The 27,364-nt window shown below is 35.4% G+C and overlaps 1 protein-coding gene across 2 annotated transcripts in view; it reads left to right on the plus strand.

The window, feature by feature from the left end:
• ST8SIA4 (ST8 alpha-N-acetyl-neuraminide alpha-2,8-sialyltransferase 4) overlaps positions 1 to 27,364 on the plus strand; it is a 100,374-nt gene that overhangs the window by 24,268 nt on the left and 48,742 nt on the right. For both annotated transcript variants that reach the window (XM_082723837.1, XM_082723838.1), the window contains exon 4: positions 20,960 to 21,253. In XM_082723837.1, coding sequence (XP_082579963.1) covers positions 20,960 to 21,253 — 294 coding nt within the window. The remainder of the gene's footprint in view (positions 1 to 20,959; positions 21,254 to 27,364) is intronic.

Below are 27,364 nucleotides of genomic sequence, written 5' to 3' on the forward strand. Positions count from 1 at the left end.
AACACCAAGCCGTGAAAATTGTTTTGGACTTTGGAAAACAATATTTAAAGTGCTTTTAAATTCTCCTGAAGTTATTTTTCAATTTTTTTCAGATAATTTACTCCCATGTGAATTTATGTTATAATACATTCTAATATTTGTGCGGTCTATGCTCAAGAATTTTATAAGTTTAGCAATAGTGATTTTTTTAATGACAAAAATATTCAGGTATTTCTTAATATTGATAATGAGAGATGATGGAGAACAAACCCTCATTCTATCTTCCGCAATCTTCTCAACTCCACTTTGGTGTGGGGAAATGATTGTGCGTACTTTCCTTTTTCCTTTTTCTGGGTTATCTGGTGATTGTAGGAAATGTCAGGCAACCCATCTTTACTTGTTTTTCATAGAAGAGAGGCTATGTCCACTCTGATAAAAGTAAACTTGGTCCGCCTCTGTACTACCTTTGACATTATGTGGAATCTTCTGAGGAAGAATTCATTAACAGTTGCAACTGGTAACTGTTATTTTTTAACCATCATCTGGGGCTCCTCACTGTGCTTAAAGAGAGGTACTAGGAATCACAAGTATGACTTAAGTGATAAAGAAATGGTTAACTAAGAACTATAAAACACATTTTCTGTTTGGGCTAGTTGGAATTCCAAATTTAATTTTGTTCATTAATTCTTTTCTTTGTACCTCCTTTTTCTCTGTGCTATCCTGTCCCCATCTTCCCTCTAGCCTACATCACCATCTTCTGTTTGCTTGGTTTCTCCTTTCTTGGTCATCATCCTTAGTTCCTGCCATGGTTGACCAGCTCCCTCCTAATTTCCTTTTTGGTTCATATATTTTTTTCTAAAAATACAAAACTAGCAATGAGAGATCAATTAAAATTATCTACCTACCTATGTTTGTATATATGTTTATATAAGTAAATCTGGCTACTCAAATTGTAATTCTGAACTGCCAGTGTTGGTATCACCTGGAAGCTTGTTAAAAATACAGAATCTTAGAACTTGTACCAGACCTGTTGAGTCAGAATGTGCATTTGATCACAGTGCTCAGGTGCTCGCTTCGGCAGCACATATACTAAAATTGGAATGATCACAGTGCTCATGTGATTTTTACATGTATTAAGTTTGGAGATGTATTGGACATCTCTGTATATGTGGACACTAAGCTCTAGGCAAGCTGGAAGTCCCAGTATGTTTATTTAACCTGTGTCTTCAGGATCTAGCACCAAAATTGATATGTTGAGGTCTATGCTATTTATTTACAGAGTGAACAAATTAATGTAGGGCTTAAGAAAAATGTGATTTGTGTGCATGTATTATTATATACTGAATTTCAAAAGTAATATGTAAGAGGAGTCATATATAAGTAAAGGTCATTTAAACCCTTACAACTAAAAAGAAAATACAAAAATATGAAGAGCAGTATGGTGAAATGCCCTAGATACTGAGAGTCAAAGAGCTGGGTTCCTGGTAGTTAATAGAAGCATAATATTGGATAAATACCTAAACATCATTTTTCCACTGTCCAGTGATGATGATAATATAGGCCTATTATTTAAAAATGTTTTTCTAAGTGTTAGTTGGAAAATATAGTAAAGAAATGCATAAACTATAAAGCTTAATATGTTACTAACGCACATATTGTTTAAGTGTCATAGTTGAAAATTAAATTTGTCACTACATTTCCTACACTTGATCTTAGCCAAAAGGCCGAGAAGCGATTGTCACTACATTTCCTAATAGCCATGGCCATTGACTAGAAAAATAAATTCTCACTGTCTGATATGAACAAGAAGTATACTTTCTCCAAATTTATCAAATATGTATAGAGTTGACACTGAATAGCATAAAGAAAATATGGAATGCAAAGAGACAGGAATTCTTCTCAGATAGGAGTATCTGTAAAATCTGAGTTTGTATTATTAGGAACAACTGTAGTAAAGACATACATTTCTTCAGGAAACTAAAGCAATAAGATAAAAATGTTTATTATTTTATGATCATCTAGCTTTCTAAAAGAAGGGATAATATGTTTTAAAAAAGAAAAAGATGGAGGAATTGACTTGACTGATACAGTGCATTTTATGACTCAATCAATTCTTGATTCTCCACCAATGGGTAATTTAGGGCAAACTTTAAATCATCCTCTTGACCTATGAATGCTAATTCGTATAGCAAAATAGACTCTTTCTGGGAAAGAAAAAAATATTTCTGCTTTTCAGTGTGTTCATAAAAATGGCCTTGATTGTTTCCTCTTCACTATCCCAGAGAATGTTTGTCCTTAACTTAAATGTTAACTATAAACAGTGAAGTTTCTAGTAGTGAGCCAGATCCAAGGCATTAGAAAGATTTTTAAAAGTTTGTTTTGATTAAAATACCCATTTACTACTTTAGGGATAGTTCCATTGCATATGCGATATTCACTCCATTTAATTTCTTCCATGTTTTTACTTAATATTTATTCATATTTTGAATTTATGAAATTTTATAGCTTATATAAAACTACCTTTGTGATTTCCATTGATATTAATCATAAAATCTTTTTTCTAAGGAAAAATCAGAATTCCCATTTTATTATAATTATTTATAATTTCTTATTATTTTTAAAATTTAACTTAAAGCCAAATATGGACTTCATTATGGATTGTGATCTGAAGTAAAGCTCTAACTTTTTTCCCCCAGTCATATAATTCCTTGGATGAGAAGTTTTTTTTTAAAAGTTTTATTTATTTATATGACAGAGAGAGAGATCACAAGTAGGCAGAGAGGCAGGCAAAGGAGGAGGGGGAAGCAGGCTCCCCTCTGAGCAGAGAGCCTGATGAGGGCTCAATCCCAGGACCCTGAGATCATGACCTGAGATAAAGACAGAGGCTTAATCCACTGAGCCACCCAGGTGCCACCAGATGAGAAGATTTTATCTAGAAGAGATATTTTTTTTTAATGGAAATAAGTGTTAACTATTTTAAATTTTAGAACATTGTCTTAAAATGCTTATCTCATTCTCTAAAAATTCATTATTTTAAAAAATTACAATTTCTCATCTAGCAAATCTAGCAAGGATTTTAAATTAAAACTCTTAATATTAAGTGCAAACTTGTGTTGATATTGGCTTTCCCGTGAAATGCTTTCAGTTGTGTAAATCGATGTAACTATCCCAAAAATCAGGTTGATAATGTCTACCAACCTTACAAGTAGTGTATTTCTTTATTCACTAACTCCAGTTCTAGGAATCTATCCAAATATGAACAGTTGCTTATGTTTCAAAGCATTTTATAAGCATGACAAATAAAAATAAGTAAATAATTGTACATCTGGATGATTTGTCATTCAACAAGTGGAAAAGAGGGATCTAAGGCAAAGAGACCAGTAAGCATAAAGGTAAATAATTTCCCTGGTCTTGGGATAGATAGAGTTTGGGATCAGTCTACTGTTAGGTTCATAATGAGAAACAGTATGGAAGGGGAAATGTCAAGGTATGTTGAAAATTACATGATGAAGAATCATTACGCCCTGTTAAGGATTTACAATGTATCCTATAGTCCAAGAAAGGCCCTTTGAGTTTGTTGGCTTGTTTATTCTTGTTGGGGTTTTAAAGGACCATGATAATATATAAATAAAAGGAAAAAAACAGGAAGAGCACTCAATAAGGAAGATACTAGATGAGGCAAAATGTGATGAAATCCATCTCATAGGACAGAGTAAGATGATAAACTAAGCTTAGATGCTATAACTCATATTAATGTATAATGTTGTGGGAATTATCATTTCCTGACATCAGTTGAGCATTACCAAATGGTCAAGTGATCAGTCCTTCCACAGATCTTTTTCTAAATAAGGCTTCAGTTTTGGGTTTAAAGTATTTGCTATTTTTCAACAAAGTCATCTGTAAATAGATATACGGGCAAAATATCTACCCCAAAATTAAATAGAAAGTTTTCAGTACCTATTATTTCAGTGATAAATAGCATAACTTTGATCTTTCTTATAATTTATTAACTAACTCCTTCGGTCTTTTATCCATCTACTTATGAGGAATTGGAGCTGCAAAAATGAAAAGCAAGTCTCTAAGTTTGAAATGATCGTGGTCTAGTGAAGGAGATAAAGTAATGACTAATAATAACATTGAAAATTGCTTTATTAGAGTTGTACAGAGAAGTAAGACTAGTAATGAGGTGGAGAGGAGACATAAACTGGATTCAAGATGATTTCCTGAGAGAAGCAGCACTTCAGTTGACTGAGAAAGTAAATATAGAATGGAGGGAAAAGTTAGTGAGACCAAATCCAAACTGTATCCATTATACACAAAGGGGCCAGAGCATAGAAGAAAGTAGCTTTTCCAGTCTGCAGGTGGTTTCAGCATTCTGGAATAGAAGGTTGTGTGGGCCAATGGAACCAGGTGAGGCTGGAGTACGAGACTGGGAGACAGGTAACACAGGGTGCATGGTGCCTTGCTAAGGAAATTGGGCTCATTTTGCTCACAGTCTGGTCTGTAAAGCAACTCTGTAGAGGAATGACATGACCCAACTTAAATTTCAGGAAGATTTCTAGGTGAAAGGTAAATTAAGAAGGGAATAAAGATGGTACGACTGGAAGCCCTCTTTAAAGGTGGAGATAATGAGGGGGCAGAGTAAGATAGAGACAGTGTAGGGATAGAGTAGAAGGCAAACTGAGAAAATAAAGAAATAATATGAATTGCGTAATAGCTGGAAAAGGCAAATGGTAGTAAACACGAATGTGCTCCATTTTAAAACCTGACATTTTTTGGATACCAGAAAAATAAATCTTAAAGAAACCTAACTGGTTCTCATTGGTCCTTTGAATTAGTTAAGCTTAGGTTAACAAACTCTATTTGTTCAAAGAACAGAGAGCTTGAATGACTTTCCTGAGTATACATACTAAGTTGGGAAAGGAAGCAACAGTAGAGCTTTTTCCACTCCTTCTCAAAGTTTAATATTTTATTTTTAAATAAAGATTGGAAACACATATTTTTCAATTAGAAATAATAGTTTGTGCTGTACTAGATCAAGAGGTTTTTAGGTGTATATTTACTCTGAAATAAGACCAGTGAGAGATTGTCTTTATTAGGGTACATTTCAAATTTTGATGACTTAGCATGTAAAGCAGAATAGGAATGCCATTATAGGGGTGCTGGGATGGCTCAGTTTATAAGGCAGCTGCCTTCAGCTCAGTTCATGATCCCAGGGTCCTGGGATCGAACCCTGCATTGGGCTCCCTCCTGGGCGGAGAGTCTGCTTTTCCCTCTTCCTCTACCTGCCTCTCTGCCTATTTGTGCTCTCTCTCTATCTCCCTGTCAAATAAATAATCTTGAAAAAAGAAAAGAATAGGAATGCCATTATAATGTCTGATATCCCACAATGGCATTAGCCATTCTTCAAAGTAGGTTAAAAAACAGATCAAACATATAAAACCACACACACACTTAATAGTAACTGTATGAGGTGATGCATATGTTAATAATCCTTGTTCTGGCAGGTATTTTGCAATATATACATACACCAAATCATCATGTTGTATACATTCAACCTACACAATATTATGTGTCAACTATATCTTAATAAAAGTGGACAAAAAAAAAGAAATAAAAAATAAACACTGACTTTATAGTGTTTAACAGTTTCTCCAGTTGTGACCTACGGACCATCTTGTGGAAAATTCTTTTCTTTTAATATTTGCTTGTTGGGGGACCCAGGTGGCTCAGTCAGTTAAGCATTCAACTCTTTTTTTTTTTTTTAAGATTTTATTTATTTATTTGACAGACAGAGATCACAGTAGGCAGAGAGGCAGGCAGAGAGAGAGGAGGAAGCAGGCTCCCTGCTGAGCAGACAGCCGGATGCAGGGCTCTATCCCAGGACCCTGAGATCATGACCTGAACCGAAGGCGGAGGCTTTAACCCACTGAGCCACCCAGGCATCCCTAAGCGTTCAACCCTTCACTTTGGCTCAAGTCATGATCTTGGGTCCTGGAATTGAGCCCTGCGTTGCTCAGCACACAGTCTGCTTGAGTTCTCTCTCCCTCTCCTGCTGCCCCTGCCCCGACTCTCTCCCTCTCTCTCAAATAAATAAAATCTTAAAAATAAAGTCTATTCACTGTGTGCCAAAAGTATGCCAGAATATTCTAAGTCCAGATAAGTGAGGGGGGGACTGAGATCTTTTGTTTCAAGGGAATTAACACTTTAATCAAGTGAGATAAATCTTTAAATCAGGTGGATCTGATTTCAAGTTCCAGCTTTTCCATTTAATATATATATATATATATATTCAACTTTAACTGATTTATTTACTTCTCCAAGACATGGTTTCTTCACATTTAATATGAAGAAAATAGTCCTCACCTTCTATTTTTTGTGGATATAGAAATAAAATGAGATGTGTGAAACCGACTAATATAAACCCAAGTACAAATTATTTATTCAATAAATGTAAACTTCTATTCCTTCTGATGGTTTAAGATTAATGTATTTGTAGTATATTCATGGTATGAAATTATATCTGTGACCTAGGTCACAGAAGATGTAAATATTTGCCGTTAAATGGTCATTGTTGCTAAGCAGTTACGTTTTCTCCCATGAAGTATAATTAAAATAATACTCATTTGAGAGTTCAGAAACCTGGATCCTCCTGCGGACATTGGCTCTAAATATAGCTGTGTGACTTTGAACAAGTAATATAAATCACTTTGGGTTTCAGGTTCTCAATATGCCAAATGAGGCAGTTGAACTATATGGTCTCATAAATTTCTTTCAGGCTCTGAAACTCTATGACTCTATTTTCTTATGATTCAGTAGACACCTTTGGAATAGGTCCTGTCAACTTGCAGAGTTGTTTCAATTTTTTTTCCTTCTGTTGCCATATTTTGTGAATAAATTTCCTTCTCATCAGTTCATTTTGTAGAAATAACATTTTCTACTTAATACTGCATCCTGTAGTCTGGCTTTTGTTTCCTTTGGTCCAGGAGTGTTGCTTTTCCTCCTGATGATTGCAAGCAAATGTTAAGCCTCAAAATCAGGAGAAGAGTATCACTTCTTAGCAAAAGAAAAACAAAACCAAGTTTTAATGATTCATATGGATTTTTGTAAATGTAATGATGTCAGGGCCTTGGGAAGTCATGGTACATAAAGAATAAATAAAGAAGAACCAGTAAATATGAGTATTATCAAAAGGGAGAGAGAAGCTGTTTTACATCGACATCATTTAGTATAGTTTTGGGGAAAGGACCCTGACGTTTTTCTAAGAGATTAAGACCTTCCACTTCCCAAATCTACTTTACTGGCATCCACCAGAGTTCTTGGAACCACAAAATCTTTTCGGTATATTGACTTATGCCATTACTGGAAATATTTTTTTATATATATATTTTTTAGAATATTAGCAGTCAGTATAGTACTAAATGTTAACAGTGATTACCTTTTAGAGGGAGACTTAAAAGTGTTTCATGTTTGTATTAGCTTAATTTCTGTTTTTGGTAGTGATTGTGTGTGTGTGTGTGTGTGTGTGTGTGTGTGTGTGTGTGTATCCATTTCCCCAAGCAATGGACATAAGAACTGTTTTTAAATTGGGAACAAAACCAGTTTTACTTTCAAAAAATTTTTAAAAATTTAAAGAAATGTTAAAAATCTGGAGTATAGATGGGAAAGTTAATATACTGGGAGTTTGAAGAGTTGAACTCATGTTCCAGCTGTAAGACTACCCGAGTGATTTTGGGCATGAAATGTGTGTGTGTGTGTGTATTTTTTAAACAATACATAAAACCTCAACTTACAGAGTTTTGTAGTCTGTAGTTTTGAGTGTTTTCTCATTAATGACAAGCATAGTATGTGTGTGTACATGTGTGTGTAAAAGAGAGAATATATGTTTTGGATAATCAGAATCATTTGAAACTTTGAGATTGTGCTATAAATTTTGGATTCATGTTGTTTTGTTTCATTTACCTCAGTTTTATTTGTACCTTCCTGTTTGTTTATTTATTTATTGAAGTACAGTTGACACATAACATTACATTAATTTCAAGTGTTCAGCATAGTGATTCAACAAGTTTATACATTATGCTATGCTCACCACGAGTGTGACGTTCTTTTGTATTTGCAGTATGTTAGATTCAAGGTTGGGTTTAAATCCCAGCTTGAAGATGTGTAAACTGAAGGTTTTTCCTCCTCATTTGTAAAACATGATTACATATAGCATTATTATATGAATGTTCTGTAAAATTTGAATAACTTATATATAAATGATATATGACAAAAGGCAATAACTGATAGCTCTTATATTTAATGAATTAAATAGATTATCAGATTGAACATGTCAAAAGCACGGTCATCTAATAAAAACTTGAGAATGATTTTTTTTTTAAAGATTTTATTTATTTATTTGACAGAGAGAGATCACAAGTAGGCAGAGAGGCAGGCAGAGAGAGAGGAGGAAGCAGGCTCCCTGCCGAGCAGAGAGCCCGATGCGGGACTCGATCCCAGGACCCTGAGATCATGACCTGAGCCAAAGGCAGTGGCCCAACCCACTGAGCCACCCAGGCGCCCCGAGAATGATTTTTTTTACTGTGACTCATCACTTGTTCAGGAACGAAGTTCAAACTTAGAGTCCCATAATTATTTTTTGAGTTCTAGTGTCATCTTTGGCATAAATGGGTGGCTCTTAAATATGATGATTTAAAAAAATCAAAACAGTTATTTGAAGTTTAAAAATATAAACAGTAGTTCCATTAATTTGTCACATTATTTCAACAAATATTATTTTATTCGACAAACAGTTGTCAAGCAGTCAGTAGACGCCAAATCCTGAGGGACTGCCGTAGATATTAGGGGAAATAAAGATACATTACATAGTCTGTTCTATTAGGAGTTTGCAGTCTGGTGGAGGAGATAGAGGGGTAAGAAAGTAGCACTGTTTCTGTAAACATAGAGCTAAGAACAAAGTGTTGCTGCCAGTGAGACAGAAGGAATTAATTATAAAAATGAATGGAACTGAGTTTTAAGATAGTTCTATGTGGAACAGGAACAATAATTCCCTTTCCAAGAATGTTGTATATTTATGGATATTCTTGTCATTATTCTTTTTGCACATCGTCTTATCAAAGTATTGTGTCAATGTGCTTTTTGTGCTTTTTAGTTTCAATGATCAGGATCATTAATAATAATCCTTAGCTTTTTAACATGAATATATGCATATCTTGGCCCTCACTTCAATTTTTCAAATTCCCCAGGTGTGACTTTCTATATGTAACTTGGAAGAGAACTATTAATATTGGTATGCTTAATTTGGAACCTTTTCTGTTTATGATATTTCTGATCTATTCTTTAGTTATCTGATGAAGATATTTCTAAGTCTTGGGCAATTTTAATGCATAATAGACTTTTAAGCTTGCCTCAGTATTTTACGTTAAAAAGCAGAACACTATTTGGTTAAGGGAGAACTGGGAGTTTCATTTTTACAAACCACAAACTGAAAGTTGTTATGTATTAATAAAGGAGGAGGAATCCTAACAATTGGAAGAACAATAAACACTGTAGTTTCTTGTTTCCACTAATCCCCATGTGCTAACTCTTCTGAGTAAATTCTGACTTAGAGGTGTTTTAAAAAATCAGAATGAAAAAAACACTATGACTTTAGAACTTCTCCAGTCTTCCTAACTTGTTTTGAACGACAATGGCTTTGCTTACAGGAAACATCAGTTACCTAAAATAGGTACATCAGTGGAACAGATCACCTTTCTTGTTTCAGGTTAAATAATTCCAACTTAAAATGCTGATTTTTATTTCAATATTGGTCTGTTTTAACTAGCATGATTTCTAACAGTTAATATTTTAACAGTTACAGTTGAAACCCAGTTTTCATCTTAACACATACTTATTAGTACCGCACCTTTTGTTTTCCTTAGCTCAGCTGTAAAACATACACTATATCATATTTCTACTGAGACATCTTTAACATGTGTAACACAACTAACATGTTAAAAATAAAGATTGAAGTGATTGTACGATATCAGGAGATTTGGTGCGGAGTTCACAAACTGACAGCCTGAGGGCCCAGTCTAGATTCTTTGGTGTGTATCATCACACCAAAAGAAGAGTCATTAAATGGTGAAATAGTCAAGCAAAATTGCCCATTTTTCAGAGTTGGGTTAACCTCTGACTTAGCACTGTGTGTGTTCAGGTTCTAGTTTAGAGCATCAGCAGTGTTCTTAAAAGACTGAGAGATCAAATACCCCATACACAGGTAACCAGTTCACATACACAGAATACAAAGAGTAACTCTCATTATTATTATGGTGGCTCTACTAATTTCATTAAAGGTGTGAACCCAATCAAGCACCTAAATATGATGATAGCTTTTCATGTCTGGTAGAAAAAAGATACGAGTAAATACTTTAGAACAATGCAGTGGTCTTGGAGAGGGAGGTCATTTCAGGCAGAGACATGATCATAAATAAAAGACATAGACAAGATATAGACTACATGGAGTGGTCTGTAGCCACTCAGATCTAATATAGGCAGTGGGCTTGCGGAAAGAAAATTATGAAAAGTAAGGGTAGGGACAAGTTATGAAAGCCCTGGACTGATATCACTAAATATTTTTTGATTAGTATGACAGTGTGATCAAATGTGCATTTTATATTGCATGGAGCACTGGGTGTGGTGCATAAACAATGAATTCTGTTACGCTGAAAAGAAATTAAAAAAAAAACTAATGATGTACTACGTGTTAGCTAATTGAATTTACATTAAACAATTTAACAATTTTTTTTAAAATTTTAAAAATGTGCATTTTAACAAGATGATAACATCTTTGAAGCAGAATAATATGGAGTCTGTGTTAAAGAACTGGTTAAAGCAGTGTTTTTCAATTCTATTTAATAAAGCTGCGTAGTAAGAAATAGAGCTTATATCATGTTACACTCCTACTACGGCTTCCATTGCTATTGCTGTTATACCACACACACACACACACACACACACACACACTTCAACAAATCTTCATAAAATTATGTGTCGGAAACACTGTTGTTTTCAATTATAATCCATTCTGTTCTTTCGCATTCTTTAAAAATTGCTGATCAGTGACCCTAAATACAATTCATGATCCACCTGTGGGTCTTTCTAGTAGTTTGAAAATAATTAACAAATTGTTGCAACAATAGTTGAAAGAGACATAGTTGTACATAAGCTAAGTTGAGAAAATATCAGTGGGAATAGAAAAAAATATATTCAGGAGAGATCTTCTGAAAGGAACTTTTTGAATCAGATGTGGAGGATAAAACAATTATGGAGATGAAGGTCTTTCAGCCAAGTCAGAATGTGACTTTCTACTAAAATAGAGTGTGAGGGGTGCGTGGGTGGCTCCGTCAGTAAGTGTCTGCCTTTGGCTCAGGTCATGATCCCAGGGTCTTGGGATGGAGCCCCGCATCAGGCTCCCTTCTCCGAGGGAAGCCTGCTGCTTCTCACATTCCCTGCCTGTGTTCCCTCTCTCTCTGTGTCTCTCTCTGTCAAACAAATAAATAGAATCTTTTAAAAAATAATTAAAATAAAATTAAAATAAATAAAGTATGAGAAAGTTCTACTTAGAATAAATATGATTTAATGAATGTGAAGGTGCCTTGTCCTATTCTGTTATATCAGGAAATAAAACATTCATTTTTATTCACTCATAATTTGACAATACTTCTGTATACTTGATTGGTACCAGAATGCCTAAATCCTCTGAGCATTATACCAACTGTCTTTCCAGGACCAAGTGTTGAATAAATCATATGTACTAATTAGAAATCATTTTCAATCTTTGGTTATACTTTCAAAAAAATGAAAGGAAAAAATACATTCATAATTTATAATGACAAATCAAAATATTTTTTTTATTTTCTTAAATGAGAAAATTAAATGTCAAAGCTCTGTTGCTGTGACAAATTTGATAGTGTAATCACTAAAAGTTCAAAAACTCAGATGTATTTACCAAGCTACTGAAATGACCATAATGTATATTGTTTATTAACACCATGAAGTGCAAAGAGAAAAAGTTAATGGTTTTTCTGCCATGGTTTTCAGGTGTGAATGGTGAAAATATCAGCCATAATATTTCATGAATCCTGTTTGTTTCTTTTTAATGCACAACATGTTTTTAAGGACATAATTTCATGCTGAATCAGTTCTTTCCTCTGTAAAACAATAGTAGAGTGGCCCAGTTCCCCTGATTATGACAAGAGTTCTCTTTATTTTTCTTTTTAAAGATTTTATTTATTTATTTGACAGAGATCACAAGTAGGCAGAGAGGCAAGCAGAGAGAGGAAGGGAAGCAGGCTCCCTGTTGAGCAGAGAGCCTGATGCAGGGCTTGATCCCAGGACTCTGGGATCATGACCTGAGCCAAAGGCAGAGGCTCTAACCCATTGAGCCACCCAGGCGCTCTATGAGCATATATACTCTTAAGAATTCTTACTTGGTTTGCAAACCCCTAGTCTTAGATATACCAGTCATGGTGTGTTTTGTTCTGTTTTGTTTTTTGTTGTTTTGTTTTTCACTCAAGACAATGAATAAGGAATTTCTCAACAACCGCCATAATTTTCTCTGTACACCCTCTTCAGAGAATTAAAAATGATTATTTTAAAATAATAATTTATATTAAATATATTTAAAAATAATTAAAATATTTAAAAATATTTTAAAATATTAAATATTTTTAAATATTTTAAATATTTTAATTATTTTTAAATATTTAAAAATGTTATTTTTAGATGGGTTGCTTAGTATTCATTCTATGTGCAATTTCAAGAAACATTTACAATAATTGAAGTAAATATTAGTCTCGCTACCCTATCTATATTCCATATTTATTTTTATGAAAAAGCAATCATATGCAAATTCTTCATTATGATAAAGGCTGACATTAGTAAATTATATTTAAATTCCTTTAAAATCTGTGTAGTATAATGACAGGTTTTTTAACAATGCTCAGTAAGTTTATGAACTTTTATAAGTGTATTATCAAGCCCCAGATAGAGAACAGCAGTCAAAACCCCTTCCAATGTATTGTTTAGTACAGACAACCATCATTGACCACCAGAGGCTGGGAGAGTTTTTCTTACTTGAGAAAAATATAGTTTTTAGTCATTGTCCTTCCAATATCTGTCCTTTCTCTTTACTTCTCCTATTGTTCCCTTTATTCCTTTTATTTTTTTATTCTTTCCTGAAGAAAGGTAATGACTTCTAAATATTCGTACTACTCAAAATGAGGTAGGCTCCAAGAGGAAGAATGACAGATGTCAAGGTTGAGAATTGATTAAAAATGGCAAAGTGAAAAGCTGCCTCTCCACCCTTCCTGATCTCCCAGACTCTTGTCTCTTCCTGTGCTAAAGTTAACTGTGGGAGTCTAGGCAGAGGCGTGTTGAGTCAAAATATTGTCCAGAACTAAAGTCTTGGAATAAGTTTGCATATTTGAGCCTTTTTAAAAGTGCTTTATATAAGAGGAGATATTTGTTTGTTGTTGTTGGTTTTTTTAAGATTTTTTATTATTATTATTATTTTTTGCTTATTTGAGACAGAGAGAGCATAAGTAGGGGGAGCAGTGGGAGAGGGAGAAGCAGACTCCCCGCTGAGCAGGGAACCAAAAGAGAGGCTCATCCCAGGACCCTGAAATCATGACCTGAGGTGAAGGCAGATGCTTAACCCAAGAAGCCACCCACGTGCCCCGAGATATTTGTATTTTATATGACATTTGAATTTGTTAAAATTACTGATAGCCTTCTAGTACTTTCTATATTACTTTGAGATCATTTCAGTATCCTCTCATTATTTTTAGGAACATTGAGGATATTTGTCCTTGCAGCCATAACACTTGTCCATAAGTAGTTTTTCATAATGAGAACACTTTCTATGAAATAAAGCTTCAGTAGAAAAAGAAAATGAATACCTGAATAGTTCGGTGTATTTATTTCAAAATTAAACTCAAAATTAAACTTTTCTTCTCATTCTCACCTAGGACAATTTCCCTATTTTAGGGAAAAAAATGTAGTCCGAGAATTTTACCATAGGGTCTCATTTTGAATTTTTGTCCTGTGCTTTTAAATGATACCATTTCTCTGCTGTCTTCTTTCCTTCCATTTCCCCCTCCTTCCTTCATTTCTTCCTCCCTCCCTCCCTTTCCTTCCTTAGCTTATGTACATCACATTTGAATTACCTCACCTTCCTTCAATAATCTTCTGGTAGGAAATCTCAGAACTAACCTCCCCCCCCTTCTCATTCCTTTTCATGTTTACTTGCTTAGGTGGTTTTTCAGAGGAGCACAGCTATTTATATATCCTTGCTGCCAAGGAGTCACCTCGGAATGCTGGGTCTGTCGTGTTCTCCCATCCAACCTCCACCTTTGGTGAAGAGTGTTTATGGTAGGGTGAGGAAGGATGTGACTTCCTCACTTCCCTTAGCCAGCCAGACCTTCTGACCAGACACGTCAATCAGTGAAATCACTGAGATGATAGACATAGCTGTATCACATTTAAATGCAACTGAACTTGAGACCAAGGTATCTGGCTCAATTTGTCTAGTTCTTCCTTTACATTCACATGAATTATTAGATGCACAATATGAAGAGCTTAAAACCTTTCTTTACTCCTTACAAGTTTTGTAAATGCATACAGCTTACCACAACTCAGTTTATTCATCAATGGAGAAGCATAATGATAGTGCCTGTCTCATAGGATTAGTTTGAGACCTGCATTTGATATTACATGCCAAGCAAATAGAACAATTTCTGGCACATAATGAGTACTCGGTAAAACTTAGCTATTATTTTTCTTACTGTCATAATGAAAGATCTTCACTACCTTATATAAGAATTGTGTCAAAGTCCTAATTGCAAAATTTTATTCTAGTTTTTCCTGAATATATGTGTCATATTCTCTTTCTTAAGTACACTTGGCCATGTCTATGAGTTATTCTGTTTTCATATTGCCTATGAAAATAGACTTGTATTGTCTAATGTTCAAAAGATTCTTCATCAGTCATTAAATCAACCATTCAAATCCCAATTAGTTTTGGTGGTGGTGGGGGAGGAAGATGGCTGAATTCCAGACAAAATGGTTTAAGTGTGCTATAAATAAACCTTTTTTTTTTAAAAAGATTTTATTTATTTATTTGACAGAGAGAGATCACAAGTAGGCAGAGAGGCAGGCAGAAAGAGAGAGGAGGAAACAGTCTCCCCGCTGAGCAGAGAGCCCGATGCGGGACTCCATCCCAGGACCCTGAGATCATGATCTGAGCCGAAGGCAGCGGCTCAACCCACTGAGCCACCCAGGAACCCAAATAAACCTTTTTTTAAACACCCCCCCACATACACTCTTGCTCTGTAAGTTTTTCCTTTCTGACACACTCTTTAATTTCCCTGCATCCATTCCTTTGTCTCTCACAATAGGTTGCAAAAGGAAAGGGCATTTAAAAAAAAATGATTACCATTAGCTAATAATTATTACCAACTCTAACCAAGCAATGCTGAGAGGAAACTCAGATATTGTTTTTTTTTTTTTTAATTTTCTCAGTTGCATTTCAGTCAGTGTTAATAGCCTGATTTATAGAAAAAGTTGCAACTCAAGAGAGTTTAACTTGTCTGAGGTGACACTGATTGGGATGTGAACAGCAGTGCCCACATAGCTACCATTTAAATGATGGCTGAGGGCAGAAACTAAATACCTTTTATTCTTAAAGTTTAAACTATAATTGAATACATAGTAGGTACATATGTAATATTTGATTTGATTTCAGCACAACATATCCATTCATTAGCATAGCTTCCCCATCCCTCACCCCAAAAAACTAAGTCATTAAATAATATCTGTGTAGTTATAGCAGCTTTGCTCGATAACTCCACTTTGGTTTTGGCAGAAATGTGGGAATGACATAGCCTAACACAATTCTCAGTATTCATCTTTGTCTTTTAGAATGAGTTTGAAATTTTTTTTTTATTCTGTGATTTCCCTAGAAATAATAGAGCACTGTTCTTCCCACCTTTGCCAGTTATGTAAACAAATCTGCGTTTGTGAAAAAATTTCTTGTTTTGTCACTTAGTTATTTTCATGACATAAGTGTCATTTGTATTTATTTCTGTCAAGCTGAGCGTTTCATTAATTGTTACTGATCAGCAAGCACAAAATGTGATATGTGTATGTGTGTTTCTGTATTTCTGTAGCCATTCACCACACTGCAGTGCAGATCTTCAACATATTTTATCTCTTATTCCTTGCACTTTGTTTACTACATAAAGGTATGCCATGTATGAATTAACTAATAATCCTATGCTTCATATTTCAAAACAGCACATCAATTTGGTATTTAATCCTTTTGTCAGCATTTTAAAAATCCTCTCCTTCAAGATATCTGAGGTGTAAGTATTATTTTTATGGTTTAGATACTTAAAACCCTTTGCTTAATAACTGCTCAGAGGATTTGGGGAACATCGTGGCCAAGTGGACTTGTGTCATGTGCTTAAATCCTGGGAATCTGCACTCTTTCTCCTACAGGAAGGTTGGGGTGAAGCATGAGCATACTGACATTTCCTCTGGTTCTGAACCAAATCACACGTGTAAGCAGTGTCAATGAAAACTCCTGTCCTAAAGTCATTCTTAAAGAGTTGTGCTTTTCTTTTATATGCACTGTGTCCTTGGACATGTTTCTTAACCACTCTGACCTTCGTTTCTCATGTCTGAAGTGGAGATAATACAACTCCTTACCTCAAAGCATTGCAAAAAATAATTGGTTTCAGGTCTATTTAGGGCCTACTACGCTCACTTGAGAAAGTCAGAAAAACTAATAGGCTGCATATTTTAGTTAGCTTCCCTTAGCCACCGGGAGAGGTTAACCACAAAACCTGGGGTGTGTGGGCAGAGGGCAGGTATCAGAGTCTTTGTTCTCTTGGCTCTTCAAGCTCAAAAGCAGGAAGAGAGCAGTTAAGAACCAAAAGCTTCTCCTGAGGGGAGAAAAGAGAAGAGGCTATCTCCCATTTCATGGTCTGTTGTTAAATGTGGTTCTCTTGGTAATGATGGTTTAGGCTTAAAGATTTCAGTGTTAATATAGAGAAATACACATACAGTGAGACCCGGCCAAAAGAGTAAAAAGGTGTTAATGAGGTGTTTGGAACTTGTTTAAACATTAAGTGGTGAAAAACAATAGAGAATGGTCTGTAATTTACTCATTATTGTTTTCTTCTCATTTAATCTGTGTTATATGTGTAAAGAAGTAATTAACAACCTCCTGTATCACAGTGCACACTGTGATATACTAAGGTCTTAGCTTAGTATCTCGGATGACTTAGTATGCTATAGCTAGCATAAGTGTATAACACACATCATGGGATGAATAAATGTATGGCTAAATGAATGAACATTATCTTACTGATATGACTAAATAATGGTCAAGATTATTTTTTGGCCAGATTCTATCATTGTAAAATAGCACAAATAGTAAAATAGTTGGAAAAAGAATTCTGAACATTTAGTATATAGTATTTGCACAATGAACTCTCAAGACCTATCTGCTGAGCTATTGGAAGGGGGACCTCCTAGTTGCTTGACTGTTGGGCTGATACTTAAGGGAAATGCAGAGAATGTTGACACACCTAAGAGACACACCTTCCTAGGGAATTCCTTAGGTGTTATACGCGAAATAAGCAGTTCTTTCCTTAAACCTAAATGAATTAAAATGAAAATTACTTTAAAACATTTTATATAGCCTTGAAAGAAATGAACGTTTCTATCTTCAATTCTGCGTAAAAGAAATGTTGAGAGGCGATCCCATCTGGTGTGTGATCACAGAAGAAATTTCAGAGGTCTAGAGTACATTCCTGCAGGTTTTTAATGATGGAAAATAAACACAAATAAATTTAAAATTGGACAGCTTAGAGTAAACAGGGGTTTGGCCTACATTCCTAATTCTGAATATATGTTTTCATATATGTCAAAAATAGTTGGACAGTACAAAAATTTAATGTGGCCAAATAAATAGAGGGTGAGTGTCTTAAATACTCTTATGTACTCTGTAGTTTTGACTTACAAAAATCCATCATTTAAAAATTGGCCACTTGTCAGTTTTATGGGATTAAGAATAACATGTGAAATAATATGTTAATTCATAAATGCTTACTACACATTCTGGATACTTTTGAGTATTATAATCCCTAAGAAGATTTTTAAAGAGAAAGAGGAAGAATGTTTGATTGCACATCTATTCATAATCTTGCTCAATCAGCAGTTTACTACTAGTAACGCTATGAAGTTCACAATAAGTCTACTGAATTGCTGGAGTGTGACACAGCTGGTTGGTTATTTTGGGTTTCTTAATGCTTGCCCTGATTATGTGGCATTCAGCTAATTATATGACTAAATATCTGACTCAACTACAGAGTAGTTAATTCACTGACCACATGTGGACACAATGTTAATCTTTCCTTCCACTGAAAAATTAGACATAATAATCCCAAGGAAAATGACTCCTAGAGCTAGCATACATTGTATTTTAGGATGTGTCCCTCTGTCATGCTATTTTCAGTACCTCTGTTTCCATTCCTCACAAAGCTTGATTGGGCTATGCTTAGGTCATAAAAACTCTTCAGTCAAGTTCATGTGAATCAATTACTCTTTGATCTCCTGGTGCTCTTTTAGTTAGCAATACAATCACTTAGCATTCTTTGCATCGTATATATTGGTTTGTCTCCCAGATCAATACTGTTCTCCAGAAATATTCTTATTCTCCTAGTTTACTTTTGCTTCCTAGTGGAAAGTACCTGTCTTTCAATATCCAATTTCACTGATGAGTCTCTTGTTAGTTCTTAAAAGACACGTGGCCAGACAGTTATGTTTTAGGAGCATGCTGAGTCAATCCTAAAAGTCAATCCTAAAATCCTGAAGTGTTAACCAACATGGGAGTAAAGGCATTTTTCAATAAGTGATAAGAAAAAGTAATGAAAATCGTAATCAAGTGACTTTTTTCCCCCCTGAAAAGATAATGCAGCAGAATGTTATTTTTGTTCTGCTCAACTAGGTTGGCTCTGATTATTCTTATAGTTCTAGAGAAAATGAAATATAGATGTAATTTTCTATCATAGAAATCCTCTGAAAAGAATTGCTGAGGAATTGTTTTAGTGGAAAGATAATATCATGTTAACTCTAACATTAACAAGTGTTGTCTATTTTTACCTGAGAAGTGTCTGTAATAGTGTCTGTAATAGTGATGTTCAAAATGCATTTTCCCCACAGTATCCAAATCCATCTCATATTTAACTTAGTTAGAATTTTAGATTATTTTTAAAGTTGGTATGGAATACCGTTTTGGACTTGAAAAATTAGCATGTCCTCGATCTTCCGTGAATTCCACAGTAAGATGTTCATTTTGGCTTCTGTTCACATGTAGCTATTTTCCAAGGCAGTCCCATTCATAATATTCTTACTCTGATGGGAATGAATAATACCTAGTCTCATATAATGTACAGATCATGGCTAGAACAAAAACTGTATCATATGATATGGGGGTATAATTAAATATATATAACTTAAAAATTGTTTCTAAATAATGTGATGTTATTTTTCTGTTGTTGTGTTTTTTCTCTGAGGACCTCGTCCTAAATAATGTAGACTTTGCTTAATTGTGTGAGGTGTTTGTTGTGGTGGCTAAATGCTGTCAGAGATCTAGAAAGTAATAAGATATATTAATTAAAAGAAATAAGGAAAGATACACAAGCCAGTATTTTTAATAGCAGAGCACGCACTTTACTCTTTAATTAAATCTAACTTGTTTGAGAGCTTAATTAAAGTGGCAAAGAGCACAAGGAAGAATATTGTGAGAAACTTTCATAATGCAGTCAGACCTGCAAAAATACAGAAAGGATAAATCAGTTTATTTCTCTTTTTCATTAAAGGCTGATACAAGGAGAGAAAAAGAAATCGTGTGCATGTATGCGTGTGTGTTTTCTTGAAGGGGTAGACTGAATAGATGTAAATGATTTTTTTCCAAATTAGCAAACTCTTGTTTGTTACAAATCTGACTTTTCACTTATTAACTAACTAAAACTTGCCTTGTTTTTAGCAAATTAAAAATATTTTAAGCTATCTTTTATGTTGAGAATCCAAAGATCTGTGTGGTAGAATCAAAGAAGCATCACAAATTGTTTGAAGACAAAATTCAAGGTGCTTGTCAGAGCTCCCTTTCAGTATAAGAATGAAATCAGGTCACAAGAATAAAATCGGGTGCAAGCACATTGTAAGGCCCTGGAGCTTCAGTGGAAAGAACAGGACATCAGATTCTGTCCCTCCTCCACAAAGCACAAGGCATATGTGGCATGTTAGCAAAGGAAAATAGGCATCAGAAGGATGTGCTCAAAAAGAACAGAAAGAGATACTTGGTCTTAAAGGCTTTTCTGAATTACTTAACATCTCCAAAAGCCATATTAAATGTGATAATTCCACTTTTCTAACTTTTCCTTTCCCATTGAGGGCAGTAGAGGGCAATTGCAAATATGTGGAAAATACTATAAGGAATTATACTTTCAGTTGACCTCAGGGTACAGAAAAGCCACCTTCAGTTGATTTGTTTATAAAGTTGTTAAGACTACTTAAGCTTGACAAGTCACGCAGATTGGAACGTCAAGTTCCAATTCTTAGGAATGGAATTCATATCATGTGGTTTTATGAAGATAACAGACAGCAAAGAGTATTCTCAGACAATAGGTTGAATTAATCTGACAATTTGAGCCTCATACTAGGGAAGCACATCATTGTTGAAGACCGTATTCCTGAATGTGTGGTAACTTTCTGAAATATAATTTTACCAGGCAGATTATCTTTTTTTTTTCCCCCCAACCTGGAGAAAAGAAAATGCTTGTTCCCCATTCTTCTTTTGATGCGCACCCCATTTTAGGAGTGACTGTTTCGTATTTATTTTTCATTTGTTCGTTAATTTTTTCCTCTTCAGGTGTAATCTAGCCCCCGTGGTGGAGTTTGCTGCAGATGTGGGAACTAAATCAGATTTTATTACCATGAACCCATCAGTTGTACAAAGAGCATTTGGAGGCTTTCGGAATGAGAGTGACAGAGAAAAATTTGTGCATAGACTTTCCATGCTGAATGACAGTGTCCTTTGGATCCCTGCTTTCATGGTCAAAGGAGGAGAGAAGCACGTGGAGTGGGTTAATGCATTAATCCTTAAGAATAAACTGAAAGTGCGAACTGCCTATCCATCCTTGAGACTTATTCATGCTGTCAGAGGGTAAGTGTCTGGAAAGAACCAGTCTGTCCTTGGCACAATGGAACACATAACTAAACCTTTTCCCTAGACAGGACGGAGCCTCGGTAAAATCTCCCAATGGATATATGCTTCCACTTTTTAAATAATGGCTACTTGATTCACCAACTTGAGTTTTATGTACCATATTATTTTACCACACTCTCTTTCTTAAAAAAGCAAATATTTGAACTCGGCACTTACTTATGTGTGGTCGTGAACAAACTACTGGTTTTTATGTTCTGCTGTGCTGAAGAAACCAGTAAGGATTCCTAGTACAGTTGATGAATTTCAGGTAAGAAAGCTACCAACAGAAATGCTAAATGGCGGCTGGGCACTACTGTGGAAGAATCAATGTTGGATGTATTTAAGGAGCCATTAAGTCCCATCTGTAGTTGAGACCTACCAGAGAAAGAGAAGGCTGGCTGAGATGACATGCCTTAATGCCCCTCCCACCACAAATCACAGATGCCATTTTTGTGAATTCAGTCAACATTTCCCTTTTATTAATACAATCTCAGATGTAAAATCTAAAAAATAGAATTTATTTGAAAGTACAAGTGATCAAAAGGCCAAATTCAGGCATGCATATGTATAAATGTGTAAAAATATGTAATACAAAAATAAGCAATAACCTGTCTTACTGAATATCTACTGTTAGATATTGGAGACAGAAAAATGAAGAAGGCCGGTCACTGCTTTATTACAGGAATGCATATAGGTTCTACAGTAGAAACAGTAGATCCATAAACAACTAGCTAGGACATAGACACATGGTAAGGGGGTATATTGTCAGGAGTGTAGAATTTGTTTTCATGTTAGAAAAGAACACTTCAAAGTCCAACATTTGAACTAGACTTGAAGAACAGAATAGCTATTCTTCAGGAATAAAAAGAGAAGGAGATGGAGATAGGAGCAGAGAGATGGACATGGCAACAGAGAAAACCAAACAGAAGGAAATATTGTTGCATTATTAGAGTGAACGGAGACAAGGAAATAATTAAGTACACAATAAACTTGTGAAATAATGGAGTCCATTGTGAAGCATTGGAATATAAAGTTGGAAAAATAACTTGTGATCTGGTTAGGAAAATAATCAGTTTTACTTTGCATAAGGCACAGTATTTTTGGTGAATTTGGGAGTCTAAATCTTGTAACAGCCAACTCGGCATTAGCGAGAAGAGGTGCTAGATGTATGAAGACCAATTAGACTTTTCTTGATTAATTTACTCATAAGGTGATAAAGATGTAGGACAGAATCAGTGGCCATGCGAAGGAAGGGCAAGTTCAAGGGACCAATTAAGTAGAATGACTGGAAGTTCTAAAAGAAAAAAGATTTCCAAATAGAGAGTTAAAAATAGTCTGCTTCATGTACTGTAACTGGGTCTGGGCTAAGGTGTTTTCAGTTTGTTTGGTTATTATGATACTTTCCTTCCAGAATTTACCATTTCCTTGGTTAAGAGTCAAGACAGCTTTTTGGATCGTGTTATTCTGCACACAATTAAATTGCATTCTTATAATTAGATCTTGGTTATTCAACGTGCATTCTTTTGATGTTTGACATGAAGCTTCAACAAAGTAAGATAAAATACATTCATTTGGAGGATAAGTAATTTTTTTTTAATTACAAAGTTTCCTGGTAATCTTACTCTGAAGGGAAAAAAAATGTGTTTTTAACAGGGTAACTTTATAAAAGCATCGTGCTAGGAACACATCTTATTTTTTGACATGTTAATGTAGAGTATCATTTGAGTGTGAGAAAATTTTAAAGATAACGCTCTTATTGTCTTATCTTATACACAGACACACTCTAACACACACATACACATACACCTGCACACTCCAGTGATGGGTTAGTAAGATTTAAAAAAAAATATTTTGAAGTAAGTACTCCTTGATTACTGGAAACTAATAAAATTTAAGATGGCTCTGATTTAGTACTATTTTTAATAAAGTATTTTTGAAAGCAGTTTTAGGTTCACAGCAAAATTGAAAGGGAGGGAGGAGGGAGGGAGACCTCCCATATCCCTGCCCCACACATGCAGAGCCCCGTCATCAGCATCTTGCGCCAGAGCTCTACACTGGTTACAGCCGATGAGCCTACGCTGACACAACATTATCATCTCAAGTCCACGGTTTATACTACAGTTCGCTCTTAGTTTGTACATTCTGTGGATTTTGACAGATGTATAATAACATATATCCACTGTTACAGCATCATACAGAGTCGTTTTGCTTTCCCGAAAATCCTCTGTGTTCAGCCTAATCGGCCATCCCTCCCCACTGCTCATGGCAAGAACTGTTCGTTTGTTTTTGCCTTCAAAGTACACATTTATTGCTGAGCAATTTTCCACTGAGCTGATATATCATAATAATGATACGTTTACTCATCTCATATATTTAGATTTTATGTAGTTTTCTGTTATAATGTCCACTGACTCTGTTCTTTTTTTAAAAAATTATGTTCAATTTGTTTGTTTTTTTATGGTCTCTCTTGTTTTTGCCTTTTCTCAACAGTCTTGTAGTAGGAATCATACAGTATGTAGCCTTTTCAGATTGGCTTCTTGCACTTAGCAGTAAGCACTTAAAATTCCTCCATGTCTTTCCATGGCCTGTTACTCATTCTTTTTTGTACTGAGTAATAGTCCATTGTCTGGATGTACCAGTCTGTGTATTCATTCACTTGTTGCTTCCGAATTTTGGCAAAGCTGTTATACACATCTGTGTGCAGCTTTTGGGGTGGACATGGTTTTTAATTCATCTTGGTAAATACCAAAGAGTATATTTGCTGGATTTATGATAGGAGTATGTTCAGTTTTATAAGAAATTGCCAAACTGCTTTCCAGAGTGGTTATGCCATTTTATATTCTCGGAAGTAAGGAATGAGAGCTCCCGTTCCTCCACACCCTCCCCAGGTGGTGCTTTTAGTGTTTTGGATTTTGGCCTTCCACTAGTTATGTAGTGCCATTTCATTGATGTTTTAGTTTGTACTTCTCTGGTGACGTATGATGCAGAGTATCTTTTAGTATGTGTATTTGCCATCTTTATCTCTTCTTCAGTGAGATGTGTGTTGAGGTGTTCAGCCCAGTTTTTAATCAGGTTGTTGGTTTTCTTGCTGCTGAGCTTTAAGAGAGTTTTTTAATACATATATGTTTTGGATAACACTCCTTTATTAGATATGTTTTTTGCAAATATTGTCTCCCAGTCTGTGGCTTGTCTTCTCATTCTCTTGACAGTGTCTTTGACAGAGTGTAAGATTTTATTTTTAATCAAGTCCAGCCTATCAATTATTTCTTTCATGGATTGTGTCTTTGGTGATATATCTAAAAAGTCCTCACCATACGCAAAGTTATCTAGATGATCTTCTATGTTCTTTTCTTTTCTTTTTTTTTTTTTAAGAATTTATTTATTTGAAAAGATAGAGATAGTGACAGAGAGCATGAGCAGGGGGGAGAGAGAGAAGCAGGCTCCCTACTGAGCAAGGAGCCCAATGCGGGACTCAGTCCCAGGACCTTGGGATCATGACCTGAGCTGAAGACAGACATTTAATGGACTGAGCCACCCAGGCGCCCTATCTACTAAGAGTTTAATAGATTTGCATTTCACATTTAGATCTATCATCTATTTTGAGTTAATCTCTATGACAGATATAAGATCTCTGTCTAGTTTCTTTTCTTTATATGTGGTTGTCTAGTTGTTCTAGCACCATCTGTTGAAAAGATTAGCTCTGGGGCACCTGTGAGGCGCACATCAGAGGACAGGAGCAAGGTTTCGGCACATGTGCAGGCTGGGTTCTCCTGGCAACCTCCAGCACAAGACAGCACCAGGAGAATCTTAAAAAAAAAAAAAAAAAAAAAGACTATTTTGCTCCATTGTATGCATTTGCTCCTTTCTCACACATTGGTTGACCATATGTGTGTCTATCTGTTTATCTATTTCTGGGCTCTTTAGCTGTTCTGTTGATCTGTTTGTCTATTCTCCACCAACACCATGCTGCCTTGATTATGCTAGCTTTAGAGTAAGTCTTAAAGTCAGGTAGTATCAATACTCTGCCTTTCTTTTTCTCCATCAGTATTTTGTTGACTATTCTGGTCTTTTGTTGTTAGGGTACAGAGTCGACCACCCCTCAATTAGACAGAGAACACCCTCGATAATGCAAGTCACAGAGTGAGGTTTATTTCCAGCTAGCTGGGGTCCAAGTATCTGCCAAGCGCAGCGGGTTTCAACAAGGACCCCAGCACTCAAAGCCAAGGGTTTATACAGCATTTTCAAGGCACTTCTTCATGGCTACATACATATCTTGCGCCCCACTTTGACAGTTTAAATTTGTTTAAACTTTTTGCCACCCCGGCATCACCCTGGAGCCATCCTGGGTTAAGTGAGAATTGGGTTTTGAAGAAATTTAACTTTATTTACATTTCCTTCTGCCTCAGCCTCCTTCAGTTTTATGGTGGGGAGGGCGACCTTAGGCCTTGAGGAACTGAGCCACTTGTCTCTGGAAATTGGGCAGTTGAAGAGATAGCCTTTTTGTTGTACATCACCAGGACATTTGCAAACCAAGGGAGACTCCTGTCTTGCAGGATTGTGATCTCTGCAAGTTAACTATTTGTTTTTCTTTAACATCTGGTCCCTGTGGCACCATCGCCTAACTGCCCTGGTGGTATATGATTAAGTTGTTTCCTAGGTTTTAGCTACTTTCTCTTATCTCAAGTTTACCCCGTGGGCTGGTTAGGGACGCTCAGTAAAATGGCTTCCCAGCCTTCAGGATGGCCATTCTTATGCTAACCCACTCTTATAGTGCAAGGTGCCAGCTTTTGCTTTGCCAAGATGGCTGTACTGATGTCAGGGCTAAACTCGAGGTGGATACAGCTTTGTTTTTCTTGGCTTCCACACCTGGAGCTGGTTTCCAGGACTTGTTCTAAGTCCCCTGGGGGAAGGGGAGCAGGGACAGTAAAATAGGTCCTTACATTGCCTCTCCATGTAAGCGTTGGAACTAGTAATTTTGTTCCCTAAATTGTATTTTCATGGACTATCAATGTCAAAACACAAAATAAGAGGTACATTCAATAAATTAGAATCCAGACAGAGTTTTACATGATCAAGAACTGTGAATTCATATACACTTTTTATAGACTTTCCTAAATATAGAAAGTGCAGAGCCTTTTAATAACTAGTTCATCTATACTCTCCTTTTGTTTTGCTTTATCCACTTTCCTTCCATACCCATTATAAACCACTTCACTAATTCCTAAGCATTTTATCCCAGAGTAACAAGGCCAAACAAACTTCTGGCCGCTGATGAAGTAAATGGTATAGATTCATTTGATTACTGTGCTTTAGGTTGTTTTTAACAAGACTTATTTTGGATCTCTAGGAGGAACTTAACCTTGCTACTCTAATGGTTATAGATCTACATTCTCCCCCTCAAGTGACAAGCGATTAAATTCTAAAAACTGTGACCCAGGATATACAGAGTAGCTCTAGAGTTGCCTTTCACATTAAAAATACATTGGAAATTTGTACACGTGGTATACGTGAAAATTCATTTCATTTATGGAATTAATAATGCGTGCAATGTAGCATTTCAACATAATGTTTGTGCTCTACAAGGCTACTGAAACTACTGAAATAAGGAAGTATGAATGCTGATGAACAAAGATCCACATGATATGAAAGCAAGAGCAAACTCCCCAAAGAGCTGTTGGTTAAGTATCTGTTTTACATCTCTCTGAAACATTGTGGTTAATACAATTCAGGAAAATAATTTAGAGAATTTCATAGCTTCTGTTGATTATTGGAGTTTGTTGTCTCTAATAAAAGGTTTGAACACCTAGTGCATGCAGTATAGTATGCATATCATCACCGTGTTAAAATGTGAAGGGCCCTCCAAGTACTGCAGTTACAGGTAGAAAGTTTAAGTGATTTGCAAGGCAAAAGGTTAACACAATGAGAATCATTGTGATAGTTTTCATATGGCCAAGCTTCATTATTTAAGTATTTTTCCTCTCTGAAAATTCTGACAGCTTAACTAACTTTAAACATCTATTTAATTGTGGGGTTTTTTTTTCAATGCCCTAAAAATACAACCATCAGTCG

This window comes from Mustela nivalis (assembly GCF_964662115.1).
Source record: "Mustela nivalis genome assembly, chromosome: 3".
Taxonomy (NCBI): Eukaryota; Metazoa; Chordata; class Mammalia; order Carnivora; family Mustelidae; genus Mustela; species Mustela nivalis.